General features: G+C 34.1%; 2 protein-coding genes across 3 annotated transcripts; both read right to left on the bottom strand.

Annotated features, from left to right (window-relative positions):
- On the bottom strand, nt 2,097–3,511 carry LOC107615875 (mRNA-decapping enzyme-like protein). Its single transcript, XM_016317894.2, has 5 exons — nt 3,237–3,511; nt 3,099–3,139; nt 2,964–3,013; nt 2,329–2,473; nt 2,097–2,163 (listed from the first exon to the last, which is right to left on the bottom strand). Exons 1-5 carry the CDS (start codon nt 3,393–3,395, stop codon nt 2,124–2,126), a joined length of 435 nt encoding a protein of 144 aa, XP_016173380.1. The 5' UTR covers nt 3,396–3,511; the 3' UTR covers nt 2,097–2,123.
- LOC107619703 (inorganic phosphate transporter 1-4-like) lies at nt 12,334–16,132 on the bottom strand. Of its 2 annotated transcripts, none has more exons than XM_016321996.2 (3): nt 15,951–16,132; nt 13,871–14,271; nt 12,334–13,646 (listed from the first exon to the last, which is right to left on the bottom strand). In XM_016321996.2, exons 2-3 carry the CDS (start codon nt 14,266–14,268, stop codon nt 12,500–12,502), a joined length of 1,545 nt encoding a protein of 514 aa, XP_016177482.1. In that variant the 5' UTR covers nt 14,269–14,271; nt 15,951–16,132; the 3' UTR covers nt 12,334–12,499. The 2 variants fall into 2 exon arrangements, with proteins under 2 accessions (XP_016177482.1, XP_020968234.1); XM_021112575.1 differs by having other exon boundaries at nt 13,871–14,268.

Below are 16,539 nucleotides of genomic sequence, written 5' to 3'. Positions count from 1 at the left end.
TATGTCAAAATTTAAATCAAGATTTTAAAACATGCCAAAAACACATTTTGAAAAATATAATAGTAATACTCTCAAATTTAAAGGATATAAAACCACTATTAGAAAAATTAAAATAAATAAGACAATAACCCATCAATGAAATATCAACTTCAAAAAGACAGTAAGAGATCAATAAGCATAACCATATGTCAAAAGCATTAGAGCTAAAACAACAAGAAATTCATATAGATTTAGAAGAAAGTGTAACGCACCTATAAGACAAAAAAAGGCACAATGACACCAACTAAAAAATACATGTTTAACACATCACATATGAAAAAACAGTAAACTTAATCCAAAGATGCTCATCAAGTCAGCTCACATTTAAAAATTATAATTCTCCACTTTTTTTTCGAATCAAGCAGCAAGGTATTTTTATTTTTAAGATAAAATCCTTAAGCAAAGCAAAGCCGAAGTCAATTATACACAAGATAATGATACAAATCTGTCATGACATCAATTTATTTTTTCTCAGGTTTTGACAATAATACAGATCTGAAGATATCACATAAACAGTTAAAGTTAATCCAAAACTTAACATCTCACAGATGAGAAAACAGTAAAATTAATCCAAAATATGTCATCAAATGAGTTCAGACTAAAAAAAATTAAACTTTCTTTTTTAAACCCAAGCAGCAATATATTTTTATTTTTAAGAAATAATCCTTAAGGAAACCAAGGCTAAAGTCAATTATACACGAGATAGTCTCCAAAAAAATAAGAGCTACTAAATCTCTATCAATAATTTATTGAAAATATAAGTTCCAGAGAAGTTATGTAAAAACACACATTGAAAAATATAATAGTAAATTTAATCCAAAATTTCTTATCAAATCAGCTCAGAATTCAAAACAATTAAACTTCCCTTTTTTTTAACCCAAGCAGCAATATATTTTTATTTTTTAACAAAAAATCCTTAAGAAAACCAAAGGTAAGGTGAATTATACACAACATAATGATACAGATCTGTCATGACATCAATTTTTTTTCTCACCATCTGCGGCCAACAACAAAAATTAACAAAACCATACGAACATCATGCTCAGAAATAAAAGAACAAACAGCAATAACAGATTCCAAAATAAACTTAAATTAAATGAACCCAAAACCCTCACATACCTACTTCCATGATATATTCATGGATTGGCAAGACAAAACTTTTTCTTTCTACAAAACTCAAACAATATTGATCTTCCATGCCAATCAAGTTACCAATCATTGGCTTCGAATATGAGACACAAATAGCTAGATTCAGATGAAAAACAATTAAGGCCTTAAAAGTTAGAATAGTAGAGGAAGAAACAAAAGAAACTAACCCCTTTATTACTGGAGAAATGGCTTTTTACATTAACTAAGACATAATATAAGCAGGCAGAAGATAAGACCCAATTTTAAAATTTTCCATGTGGATAATAGTTGTAAGGGATACATAAAGAAATTTCTAACACACAATATATCCTTACTTATAAAATCATGCAAGAAATCTAAATGGAGTACCCGTGATTATGCTCATCGGGGGCTCCACTGCGTACAAACACTGGCACAGCTTTGCATAGATTGGGAGGATCTAAAAATGAGAAAACCTACATTTACCGGATAGGCATGAGTGGATAATTTTAAAACCATTAACATCTCAAATTAACATCTCAATTTATACATGTTGAAAACAATTGATTAAAGAATGGAATCAAACAGACAAATGATCTTATCACCTCTCCCAACCAAAAAAATTAAGATAACCATGTCATAACATGGCCTAGTCATTAGACCTTGCATGCAAGTTAAGCTCACCCAAGATAAAATAAAAAATGTAAACCAATAGTACATAGGGGTCTTTCCATCTTAGTTTATGTGTTTTGTTTTAGAAGTTAACTGTCAGGGTAAGTTAACCTGGTCTGTTATTTGTAGTTAGTTATAGACAGCTGTCAACAGCTTCTCAGTTGGTAATTTATACAAAGTTGTAAGAAGTTGCACTTCTAAGTGCTACTATTAACACATGGGCCTGATGTGAAACTTATTCAACTCAATACAGACAAGTCTCAACCTTCAAAATCAGCTCACTTTTATCTTTTCTGTCAACTTTCTCATGACTTTGGAGGCACCTTAGCATATGCATTAAGGATCCTGAAAACCAGCCAATTTTAGGTGAATAACACAATTGCATGAAAATAATACAAATTGGAGAAAAATTTTGCTGTAAGACTAAGGCATAAGTCACAATATCGATTATAATAATTAAAAAAATTGCAAACTATCTATGTGTAACTCGGCATTTCCATGTTTCATTACCTGTTAAAAAGATTTGCAACCTCTTCACATTCACGTGCATTATAGAACCAGATGCCATTCACTTCTTGAGCAGCATTTCTATATAATAGATAAGGAACTTGAACTTCATACTCGAAATCCCCCAAAAGATTATCCACCAAATTTTCTGCTTATGCAGACAGACCAGGGCTAAATATAGGGATATTTGGAAGTTCTCAACCACCATGTACATAGCAGCAAAGTATATACCTCACCCACAAAATAATGTCTACAACGCTTATATTTACAGCTTGCATAATTACTAATTTCACTGTACTCACAATATTGAGTGCAACATAACAACTATGGTGGAATTCCAATAGCCAATACCTAAGCCCAAATCCTACAATATTAGGGGCAAGATCACAACTAATAACTAAAATCGTGCTCTACCTCGGACCAGGAAGCATATGAAAAAAAATCTTAATTGCGTTACCGACAAGAACCCAAAATGAGAAAATGAGAAATGATACTCGCAATACTAAATTTCCAACAACCATCGCACCAAACCATGCCCGATTGCCTCAAAAAGGAAAAAAAAGGCGAAATTCTTTCTATAAAATAATTAAAAGAAGTTTGTTGACGACAAAAAAACAAAAGCAGAAAGACTAACTAACCAATATTGCGACGGTTCATCACAATAAACTGAAATCGCGGTTGCGTGTTCCTGAAAAAATCAAACAAAAAGCAATCGGATCATGGAATTCATGAATTGTTGCGATATGATGAAGGGAAAGGAACAAAAAGTAGACCTTTTGACAACGAAGAGGGATCCCTCGACGTCCTTGCAGCTCTACAAATGGTAATCGCAGAAAGAAGAGAGAGAAAGCGTTAGAGAGAAAGATGGAGAATGGCATCGATGAAAGGAAGGAGATTATAACGGAACGAACCCATTGGGAGAGGTCAATGTTGAACTCGTAGAAGGTGACGTGTGCAGCGGTGATGAGGATTTCCTTGACGAAGGGGTCGATGCACTGAAGAACAGTGAGGTTGAGGAGCTTGGTGCTGTGCTGGTCGAGATTGGGCATGAGCTTCCCGTTCTGAGACATTATGGAACCACAAACACAAACCCTAGAATTTTGCGGGTTGGGTTTGGGGTTTGGATGTGTTGTGTGCCTGAGAGTGAGAATGGAAAAGGAGGAATGGAATGGAATGGAATGGAGAATCAGAGAAGAAAGAGAGGTGAACCAACTCAAAAAACCCTTAAGAGGAAGTCGGCCACGGAGAGAGAGAACACATAGGCCAGAGGTCACACTCACCACATCAGAGGAAGAACTCCGTTCCCGTCGAGCCCTCCTCCACCCCGTTATAATCCATCTCGCCTCTTTGACTCCTCATCGCCCTCTTGGTGTGATCATTCCAATGCTGCTGCGTTTGGGAGGGAGAGTCACTGCCTCAGAAGGAGAAGTCTCGAGCCGTCCTCCGCCCCATTATAGTCCATCTCGCATGTTATGTCTCTGTGGGTTGGGGATTTTGGAGAGGTCTGCTGCCTCCACCACGTTCTCCTCCTCTGTGCTTTCAGACAACGAATTCCAGCTGCTAGGGTTAGTGTTTTAGGTGGGGATCATAGGGATTGGTGATTTCGGAACAATGACAGGAGAAATTGGCGAAGATTGAAGAGACGTACAAACCTGAAGATGCAAAATGGAGGTGAAGAGGTAGGGTTTGGGATTAAGAGTGGGAGAGAATCTAAGTAGCAATCTCCAGAAAGAGAGAGTAGATAACCGAGAGACGGATGTAATCCACAGATCATCCGTCGGTGATGGTTTTGAAGCAGACGGTTTTGTTGGTTTTTACTAGGAAGAAGGAGATCCATAGAGAGATTGAGACACTGACACGATGAAGGAAGGAGGAGAGAGAGAAAGAGTGAGAAACTTAGAAGCGAGAGAGAAGGAGCAGCGCAGAGACAGAAAGAATAAGCTTTACCTTTAGGTTACTACTTTTTCATTATTTTATTCCAAATTAACGTGAGAGCGACACCTGGCTTAATGAGCCACGCCTATTATACAAGTAATATATATATATATATATTTATCCATCAATATCATAAAGTCTAATCATTTTAACACATTTAACCACTTCAACTTATCATATAGTTCTCTAGCCTAAGTTTTCACAGAGCCATACATATTAAATGCGCGAAACCTAAACCATACCTTGGCCGATCACCACGTTTGATCTGCTTGATCCAAGGCAGCCACTCATGCTATACACGGCCCACACAACTCAAAACAAATACCAAGGCTTTAGCACCAATCCGATCCTCCACCTAGCCTCTAAATGTCCACAATTCCAAGTTCCAATTACAACACACCACCTAATACAAATATATAACACATATATATAGCCAACTCAATCTCTAATGCACAAATTCATAATTTTAGATAGGATTTTGGTTTCGTCAACTTATCCACGCTCAAAGTAACTCAAACCTGATAAGCTCTGCAAGCTAAATCAAACCTAGAACACCAAATTTGGCAAAATCTCATTACAGGGCTCAATTTCACAAATCAAAAGGGGGTAGAGAATCTGATATGAGATTGTGGCTTACCTGTGAAATTGATCTGATAGAAACGTAGAGCTCGACGTGCTGGATGCGTGGCTGCAAACGGTACGGCGATCGGAGCTCGAATGGAGAAGTTATGGCGGATGGAAGTGGGAGTGAGGATTAGGGAGCTCTCCTCTCCCCCTTGCTGTTTCGGCGTATTTATAAGCTGAATGGGAAAGGAGGTGCTTCTGCCCATTTTAAGTTATGGGTCTGGTTGGACCTACAGGCTCGATTTGGGCCCAGTTTAACTGGTTCGGCCCATCCGGCCAATTTTGGGCCAAATTTTTCGAAATTGGTGTCAAAATTCTCGTTTTGAATAGCTCTATCCTATTTTGATATTAGATTTACATTTTTAATTTTTCTAATTAAAATTCAATTTATTGACTAATTATTCACTAATTTTAGCGGGGTTTACAAAAATGATTGTCGAGAACAAAGTTGGGTGCTCAGCCTCGTTGTGTTAGGGCCATTTATGGGGGAAAATTTGTATAGATTTTGCTAGGGGTGCAGCGAACTCTATATATATTATAGAGTTCGTCGGGGGTTACGACGAAAATAAAGATCAAAAGTGGGTTCGGTGAAAATAAATATTTTTAATAATTTATAATGAAAAAAATCCATCAAGTATGCATGTCAAATAGAATCAAAATTTAATTCCAGCATAAATAAATAATAAAGAATAAAAGGGTAATAAATACAAACATAACCACCATAAATAAATAGGAAAGAATAAATTGCATTTGGCCAGAAAGAACATCGACAGGAAAAATATGCATGGTAAAAATGAAAGAAAGAGTGAAATTGCAAATCATGATCCGCATCTAATTTTTATACCGCTAATGAACAACATAACCACACTGAGAAATTACTATTTAATCAAGAAGCGAAAATTAACCACTTTGGCAGAATGGGTGAAAATTATAAATCATGAACCGCATCTAAAATTAAATAATTAACATACCTTAGAAATTCTCAGTGGCATCACTTGGAAGGAGGGAGAAGAAACCAACTATTAGGATTCTTGAAAAAAATCTGCACCCTAATATTTATCTGAGGTTAATTACGGTTTAAATTTAAGAAAAAGATGAACTGCATAAAAATATTTTGAAAGGGTTGGAGGGAATGACCAAATTAAGCGCGGAATTGGAAGTGGACATCGTTCCATTTTGTCACGGTGATCACTGGGTCTGTGGCAAATGAGAAAATCCATCTCAAATTGGCCACGGACAAACGAGAACGTCGGAAAACTCCGCAAAATTTGGCCACAGAGATATAATACGTTGCAATTGGTTACCATGGTTATTGAACTTTGCCACTGTTTGTCGTTCGTGGGTACCTTCCCATTGGTAACTCCCGTATTTTTGGTAGTGCAAGTAGCTAGCTCAAACTTTGATAGGTATTTCCACAGACCCTGATTAATTCCTTTGAGCTTCTCCATCTGTTCTTTGAATTCTAGTATGGTGGTGCATTTAGCACAGTCCCAAACCACCTCCCAAATATGCAAATCCTTAAACCGATTTATAAAATTTTTCCAAATGTGCATCACACAGTTTCAGTGATGGGCATTTGGCATTACCTCTTTTACCTGTCTTCTTTGCAGGTGGCTTCTTTGCAGATGGATTATTTGGAGACACAATTTTTGTCTTTCCCTTACTTACTCTCCTCCTCTTGCCTACTTTGTCATCAGCACTATTATCACCTTTGTCACTGTCACTTTCAAATCTGGGTGGTGGAGGTTTGTATGGCTCATCATCCGTACTCTCGTACCCATCATCTGAAGATGAACTCTGAATCTCTTCTAACACAGGACTCTTAATTTGGTTTTCATCATCCTCCACAATCTTAGGCTCATCAACAGGGTGGTCAAAGTATAGGTAAAACTCATTCGTCTCTGCATTCTTCATTTTATTCTCTCGCATGGCATTAATCCCTACATCTCCTGTCAAAATGTGCAACCCCGACTCAACATCAGCACTTATTGGATCATTCCAATAAACTGCCTTGTATGATTGGTACCCCAAGCCCTTAAACAGTGAGATCAAGTCCCCAAAATTCACAAAATCCAGGTCCATTTTGGAAAATTTCTCTACCTTTCCATTTTGATAAATAAGGGAACCATTACTTGTTCTTACAAAACTACCTCCATGGTGGAAAACTAGCACCACAAACACATCAATCATCTGGAAAAAAAAAAACAAAAATCTATGATCGACTAAGGGCTTGTTTGGGTGAGATTCTAAGAAAAGATCTTTTTTTGAGTTATCTTTTTTTAAAAGATCTTATGAAAAAGTAAAAGTAATTTTATGTTTGGGTATCTCATGTAAAAAAATCTTTTTATCTATCAATTATGTTTGGGTATAACAATATAAAAGTACTTTTTGTTTATTTATTATATGAAAAACATCTTTTTTTAAGGAAAAAAGATCTTTTAAAAAAAGATGTAAATTACAACTTCTCAAAAAAGATGTTTTTTTTATTTTTCTAGTGCTTTTACTTTTACTACTAGAAATTTGACAAACACGCTAAAAAATAAAAAAAAATCTTTTTTCATTGAAAAAATATATTTTTTTATCAAGATAATGACGCTCAAACAAGCACTAACTATACACTCAAAAAGCAATGTTCTTCAAAAAAAGAAACAGAAATCAGCCAAGAAACTTTCTTTGCCCTAACATTGGATCAGTTTCACAGGAAAAACCCACATACTTTTTTTTTCAACATTATCAACATGCACGTACATTCCTTTCACAAACAATTTTCATACTTTCATAACCATTGAACCTGACAATCGACTTACTAAGCAGCGCAACGAATTCTTACCTTCTGTGACGAAGACAACAACTCAGGCAACACTAAAGGGTTTTCCCTCTTCGACAGCGAGTACACACCGGAACCTTCTCAGTCTGGATAGTGGTTTTTTTGGGGGAAGAAACAAAATAATCTTGCATTTGACCGTTGGTATTCTTAGGGTTTATTGTAATTCTGTAATAGCTGTGTGAGTGTAATAGGTATTCTATATAAGTTAAGGGATGAGAGTGTATATAAAGGGCAGCACACAAAACGACGTAGCTTTGAGAGCGAGGGACTTCTTTGTCCATTTTTCAAAAGTTGCCTTCCACTAATGTGCCACGTGGGCAGCCGTAATGCCAGGTAAGCAGAACGGGAGTCACGTCAGACTTTTCCTTTGGGTTTGACGGAGGCATTTGGACGGAGGGACTAATCCGTCCAATTTTTAAAGAGGTGAGGGATTTAAAAGTAATTTCCAATTATCAAAGACAAAAATGTCCATGGGACAAAAGGTCAGGGACTAGTTTGTCCTTTTCTCTGGATTTTTTTTCCTTTTCTTTCTTAATACAAAAATGGCATCATTTTTGGGATGGAGTTTGAAAAAAATAAAATTCAAATCAGTCTAATTTTGTTAAACCCCCTGGATAACCTTTTTTTTTTTGAAAACTTCCTCGGTTTTGGAAAGAAAACAAAGGTGAAACAAATACATATCCACTCTCTTTAGCTGATAAGACAATTTATACAATTCTGAAACTTAATAAAACTAACCTATATAGTTGGTACAATCTATGAGTTTTGGATATGCTGCACAAAAAAAAAAATCAAAATTTTAGTAAAATATTATTTATGAAAAACTAAAAAATTTGAGAAAATAGGATGTCATCTCTAAACAAGTAGGAAGAAGAAAAGAAAAAGCCCTATAGAATTCACATTATTTTTAGAGAACTATAATTAGAAATCAGAATAATTAAAATAAGAAATAGGATAATGAAATGAAAAGATTACACTGACAAATGATAGTTTGGAGTATCTTTTCAATGAACAAAAAGAAAAAAAAAACTGAACATACTGGTAATGATTGTTTTACAATGTCTTTCATATGTTGTTTTAAAAGGGTTAAGTACGATTTTGATCCCTAAGGTAGGGATTGAAAATTTTTTTTGTCTTTAACCTTTTTTTGCTTACAAAATTGTCCCCAAGGTTTAACTTATTTTTAAAACCGTCTTTCGGACCAAAATACTCATCTCCTGCTTCACCAAAATACCTCATTTCTATTCTTCTTTTTCGTTCTTCTCCATCAACAATAACAAAAACAATAAAATCACCAGCAACAACAACAATAAAATCAACAACAATGAATCAAAAAAAAAAACAATGAAGCACAAGAACAATGAATCAAAAGCAAAGATAATGAAGCCATCTTTTCTTTTTTTTTTCCTTCTTCAGCAACAACAATGAAGCAGAAGCATAAGCAGAATTGAAAATAAAAGTTGAAGCAAAATTGGAAATAGACATAGAAGCAGAAACTGAAGTAACAGAAGCATCAAAATTAAAAGAACAAAGAATCAAATGCAGAATTAGAAACAGAAGTAAAACATCAAAATTAGAAATAGAAGCAGAACCAGATGTGGAAGTAACAGAAGTAAAAGAACAAAGAATCAAAATTGAAAACAATGTGATTAACAAAATCAGAATCAGAATCAAAATTGGTGGATTAACAAAATCATAATCAGAAATATGTGATTAACAATCTTATTATCAAAATCAGAAACAAAAGCAAAATTGGGGATAAATGACGATACGACGATGCGACACGAAAAGGGAGAAACTGCTGCCACCGTTCGTGCATGTTGCGGCCGCTGTAAGGGAGCCTGGCCACTGTCGTCATCACGGTGGGTTGAAGTCGTCGCCGTGCATGCCGCTGCCAGTGGAGTAGAACGCGAGGAAGAGGAACGACTAGATTTGGCGGCAAGGACTGAACGACGAGGAGCAGTGGCACTGGCGAGAACCGAACGACGAGTAGCAGTGGCGGCGAATTCCTTCCCCTTCTCTGCCCCACCTTCCCCCTCTTCTTCCCTGGAAAACCCCCTCCCCTAGTGTGATTCCTTCCCCCTTTTTTTTAATCTATTTTTTTCTTTCTTTTTATATTTTTTAAATTAGGAGTAATAAAAATTAAAATTTTGGTAAAAAGAACAATTTTAAAAATAAATTAAATTTTAGAGACGATTTTGTAAGTAAAAAAAAAGATCGAAAACGAAAAAAATTTTCAGTCCCAACCTTAGACATTAAAATTGTACTTAACCCTTTAAAACAACATATATATGAAGGACATTATAAAACAATCATTACCAGTATGTGCAATTTCTTACTTATGGGAAGAGTAGTAGAGTTTTTCAGTCAATCACTCCATGTTTGCAATTCTTTACCTACTCTATATTTACAACTAATGTAAAGAAAATTTGATTTTTAAACAAATTCTAAATGTGAATATAAGCAATAGAAGATACATTGAACTCTGTAACCTAGTGACCCCCTACATATTAGATGAAGAACAAGTTTTAAGACAATAAATATCCCCGTAGCTCTCAAATTAAATAATGGAATAGAAGCACCTAATTCTAAATGTGAATACAAGCAAGAGATTTTTTTAAGAAAATTCTAAATTCTATGAAAATTACATATCAGCATAAATTCTTCTAAGTTTACTAGTGTAAAAGATGTGTCTGTATTACAAAGGATAAAAGAGAATTGTGAAAAAAAATTGTGTATATTCAAGTTGTATAAAATGATACAATATATATATAGAAAGATATTTATAAGTGTTAAGAGAATTAAAATAATAAAGATGTAATATCTTATAATAAATATTCATATATGATAAATAATTCTAATAAATGCTAATTGATTCTAATATATTCTAGCATCCCCCTCAAACTCAAATGACAACTTTGAGTTTGAAATTTATTTAAAACAATGAAATAAAGAAAGAAAAAAATTGTATAAACTAACGGAACGGGTGCAGACAGAACTATCGAAAGGAAGCACAGACGAAACTACCAAAAGGAAGCACACACGAAACTGTTACAAGAAAGTACAGACAGAACTGCCACAAGAAAACACAAACGGAACTGCCACAAGGAAACGCAGATGAAACTGCCATAAAGAAATGTAGACGAAACACAGACGGAACTGCCACGAGAAAATGCAGACGGAACTATCGAAAGAGAGCGAAAACTATATGATTTCTCCATAAGAATAGGTAAGCAGCGATGACAATGATATTTGATCATTCGACTTGGAAAGACACAAGGCGGAGAGAATATGTTAGTCGGTGAGGTGAAAAAGTATCAAAGAAGTGATAAAAGACAAGAAAAATGGATTAGAGAAAAAGTGTAAAAAATATGGTGATTTCACCAAAAGAAAAATAATATATCCTCTTCAAGGAGGATACCATGGCTCTGATACCATGTTAGAAAGGGTAAGAAAGAGCAGAAGAGAAAATAATTGTATCTATTCAACTATTCAAGTTGTGTAGAATAATGATACAATATAGAAGAGTATTTATAGGTGTTAAGACAATCGAAATAATAAAGATTTAATATCCTATAATAAATATTTAAATATGCTGAATAATTCTAATAAATACTAATTGATTTTAATATATTCTAACAATATAGATCAATATATTTTATCCAACCATCTCTAAACTAAAAGGTAAGTTATCTCTTGTGACATGTCTTACTATTATTAAATAAAATAAAATAAATTGATTTATTATGGTTAATTTTAATTTTTAATCTAATCTAAATTTTGTTAATTTAATCCATTAATCATGATATAACTTTTTTTTACAAATTATAAAAATTATTAAAAAAATAAGTTTCATTGTTTTAAAATATTTTTAATGGACCTAATTTAATTATTAAGAAGAATAAAGAAGATTTTTGAAAGAATAAAAAAAGTAAGAGAGAATTATTAAAAAAGTGTTTTAAGAATTTTAAATTTCATGTCTCTTTTTTTGTCTTTTTTTTATTTTTTTATTTTGTGGTTGAAATAAATTAAATGATGTATGATATTGATTAAAGAAAATAAAAAAAATTATAAAATAAAACTTTTTTAGTGATTTTTATAATTTGTAAAAATAGTAATACTGATTGATTAAGTTAACAAAATTTAGGTTAAACTAAGTTTAACTATGATAAACTAACTTATTTTATTCAATAATAATAAAATATGTCATAAAAAAATAATTTATTTTTTATTATTTAAAAAAAAATTGGGTAGAATTTATACTTTCTTTTTTAAGTCTATAACAATTAATGAGGAGTGCTAGGAGTCAGCAACTTTTGTAATTTGTAGCCATTAAATAGTAGGGATGGCAAAGCGGGCCAGCCCGCCCCAACCCGTCCTGTCCCGCCGCCGGCTCACACCGCCAACTAAAATGGGTTCAAAATGCTAGTCTGTCCCACTTTATGGCGGATTGGCGGATTAGCGCCGAATTTTTTTAATTTGGCGGACTCCAAATCCTAACCCGACCCATCCTTTTTAGCAGGTTTAATGGGTCGGCCCGACGGATTCAACCCGTGTTGTCACCCCTATCAAATAGCTATCAATGATGATTTTAATAGTGTAAGATTTTATTCAATAACTCATTTTTTTTACTGATTACATGTTTTTAATAAAGTTGCTCCTCCTAGACTTTTCCGTAATTAATAATTAAAGCTAAGACTCCATGATGTACTATACCACCGTCTTAAAATCATATTGTAAAAGCTAATCAACCATGCATGTATAAGATTCATAATTATTAACTAAAGCTTAAACAACATTATCCACAGCTTGTTGGTCCTCAACCTCACCAGACATTTCTTCTAGTGATTTTCCTTTGGATTCAGGAACCAAGAATGTGAAGAAGAAGCCACAGACGTTAACCACACCCATGATTATAAGGGTGTTCCTGATGCCAATTCCTTTCTCAGCGTAAACAAATCCAAAAGCACCAACCATAGCTCCAGCTTTGCCTGCAGCTGCTGAGATGCCATGACATGTTGATCTAAGCCTAGCAGGGAAGATCTCAGCAGGGACCACAAAAGTGGTGGCATTGGGTCCAAAGTTGGCGAAGAAGAACGTCAATGAATACATCACAACAAAGCCAATCTGGTTTCCCTTCAAGGTCCAATGATGATAAGGTATTGCCAATGCAAACATGAAAACTGTCATGAAGAAGAACCCCGTCAACTGAATGGAAAACCTCCCCACCCTATCAATGAGTGCCACCGTGAACCAGTAACCGGGAACAGTGCTGCACAGTGCAATCAAAGTCTGTGCTCTCGCAATCTTGTAAACCTCTTCAATTGCGCTCATTGTCTTCGCGGGTGGGATCCAACCGATGGCACTGAAGATATCTTTCTGGAACAGATTCTGGCTGTAGTAAGCAATATCCAAAAGGAACCAAGTTGTGGCGGTTCCAACAAGGTGAAGCCCATGCCGCTTAACAAACTCTCTCGAGAACAATCCAAAATCGTTGCCTCCTCCTGTTTCTTGCTGCTCAATCTTCTCTTGCTCTGCTTCAATCTCAACCTCAAGAACCTTGGACATGTCCGAAGCTGCTTGCTTTGCGTTCTTCGCCACCAAGGCCGTATACCTTGCTGTCTCCGGCATCTTCATCCTCCAATAGTACGTCGCAAGAGCGGGAAGCGCGCCAAACATCAAGATTATCCTCCAAACATAATCGGCTTCTGGCACGGTGGACCCCACGTGGTCGAACTCAAAGGCCGGAGCAGGGTGCAGTCCCTTGAAAATGGACGAAACTATGATCGCAACCATGCCACCTGCAAGGATTCCAAATCCCTGCATGGCAAAGACTGCCGCGATGAATGCTCCACGTGTCTTCTTGTTGGCGTACTCAGACATAATGGTTGCAGAGAGAGGATAGTCGCCGCCGATCCCAAACCCAAGCCAGAACCTAAAACAAGGACAAATAAATCAACTATTAATAATAAGATATTAGGGTTATTTGTTTTTGATTGGAGACTTGCATGCACCTTTTTTTTGCTAACAAGTTGATAATCGAAATTGATAGTTAAAAATTGAGAATTTAGTTACATATATCAAATTATTTAACTAATTATTTATTTTTAAATTAATATATAAAGATAAAAATAAGGATAATAAGTTATTTATACTAACCTAAAGAAGCAAAGAGTGACCATAACAGATTTAGGCTCTTTTCCAAAGGAGAGTCCAGAGGCAAGGGAACAAATAACCATGAGCATGAGTGTCATTCCGTAGACACGCTTCCTTCCCATCTTGTCGCCCAGCCAACCGAAGAATAGTTGACCGGCGAGAGTGCCGCAGAATGCAACGCCATTGATGGCAGAGGAGACGTTAGACGGAAGAGAACCGGGATTGCTGGAGCCATCGTAGTAGTACAAGCGGCCAAGGAGTTTGGTGACGAGGGAGATGCAAAAGAGGTCATAGGCATCGGTGAAAAAACCCATCCCAGCGATCACAATAGCCGTGAAGTGGTACCATTGTGTCTTTGCAACATCCAGTGCATTCAGCACCTGCAATTGTTCCTTAGCCATCTTCTGATAATAACGAAGATCGATTAGCTTAATGTATAACTGTGAAATTAAACAACTATTCTCATCTCAATGATAAATATACAAGGTGCGGGTGGTGACAAGTAACGAACATGTGCATATTTAAAAAAATATTATTTTCTTATATTTTCTCTAATAACAATAGGACACGTGCAGTCAATGTGAAAGAAACGGGTTTCAACAGAGTCATTGGCACTGGTCAACACAATGATGCAACCTTTGCTGGTTCAGCTTGGCTATGAACACGGATTGGAGATTCACAGGTGCATAACACAGTGTAACCATGAGTATCATCATATGATTGTTAGTGCCACTAGTTATGATATGCATGTCTACAAAAAATTAAAAATAAAAATAAAAAAATTTACAAAAAATTATCTAATATTAATTACTTAAAAATTAATACAATTTCTTATAATTTTTTATGGTATATAATGGAAGATTAAAAAATGTTTTTTTTAAAATATTATTTTCTATTTTTTAGGCGGTGAAATTACTTATTATTTTTAATCTATTTACATCTATTCCAATTTTATTTATTTTAATCCCTTAGTTAAAATAATGATAGAAGCTGATGTGCAGAAAGTGTATGTTCCACCACTAAATATAATAGAATAAATCAAAAGATCCGAGATGAATGGAGAAAAAGTAGAAACAGAAAATACACTACAACAATATAGATTATTTTTTAGGGTTATAATGTGTAAAAGAAAATTAAAATTTGTCAAAAAAATAAATTTTGACACTATTTTAACTATGAAAATATGTTAATAAAAATTTTGTCAAAAATAGTATTTTTAACATATAAGTGATTGTGAAAAAAATTTAAATCTTATTTTGATAAATATTGGTTGTCAAAAATAATTTGTTAGAAAATTTTGAGAATATATTTTTTGTGATACTTATTAATTGTCAAAAATACTATTTATTTTGACACTTATTGACTATAAAATATTTTTAACAAAATATTTTAACAAAGAATGAAATGAGATCTTGAAACTAAAGAATAAATTGAGATTTTGAAGATAAAGAATAATGAGTAGTATAATCCTAAACTGAGAGCAGTGTGATGTCAAAATTAACAGAGCCCAAAGAAGAAGAAAAATAGTGGAGTAATTAAAAACAAATGAGTATCAAAATTGAGGAGTAATTTTTTACGGTCAAATTATTCATCAAGAAAATATAAAAAATTTGACATTTATGATATTTGTCAAAAATATATATTAATTTTGACATTTAATTATGGTGTTAAAAAATAAAGTGTTAAAATAACTCTATTTTCTTGTAGTGATATCGCCAAAGTTATAGCAAAACAAAAATCATGTGACAACGGGGAAGCCATTTTTTTTATTTTTTATTTAAATAATTCGAATTGCAATTTGTACAAGTTTGGAAGGTAGAAACATCATAAGCAAACGAAGAGTACCAGCAATAGGGAAACGGGATCAAAATTCACAAGCTTCATGTGAATACATACCAAATTATGTCAGACCATAAAAAACCACTAGATTTTTATTTAAACTTCTGCTTTATTTTAAATAAATTAAGACTTGTGAAGAACAATTAGCTAATTCATGTCTAATGAAAGAAAACAAGAATAATAACAAAGTATAATAAGAAAAAAGAAAGAAGAGATATATAAAAATTGATGAGATAGATTGTACCTGATGAGTAAGGAGTGAATGAGGGAAAAGAAAAACAAGTGATGAAGAAAGATGATAGTGGTGTCTGTGTTTTTATAAGAGTGAGGAGAGGGACCAGTAACGAACACAAACAGAAAAAGGATAACGCAATAAAAGACAATGTGAAGTGTGGTGTTGTGTTGTGTTGAGTTATGTGATGAGGTTCAGTATTTATTAACTCCCAAGGACTCTATTATATATGAGCAGAGAAAGATAGAGTTAAGTTGATTAACAACTATCAAGAATCTATCTTTATTGCAGAATATTCTATTTCACCCCACCACATCTATAACTTCCCAGATTCTCTCTTTTATTTTGTTCATTTTAAATTTAAATTCTTTTCCAAAACGTGTTTATCTTTTTATTTTAAATTTTAATTCTTTTTCAAGAAGTGTTATCTTTTTTTATAGTTAATAATTATATTACNNNNAATTAATAATATTCATAAAAATACTTTATTAGTTCTAAATGTTATTAGTAGGGTCTTTATCTGGGGATAGTATCGCGACGGTAGGTAAACAGGGTGATTCTCGTCCACTAAGTGTTAGTTTTATTAAGGAGGCAAAGAGCT

Source organism: Arachis ipaensis, chromosome B09 (assembly GCF_000816755.2).
Source record: "Arachis ipaensis cultivar K30076 chromosome B09, Araip1.1, whole genome shotgun sequence".
Lineage (NCBI taxonomy): Eukaryota > Viridiplantae > Streptophyta > Magnoliopsida > Fabales > Fabaceae > Arachis > Arachis ipaensis.
The sequence above is the reverse complement of the archived record's forward strand: the minus strand, read 5'-3'. Positions and strand labels throughout refer to the sequence as shown.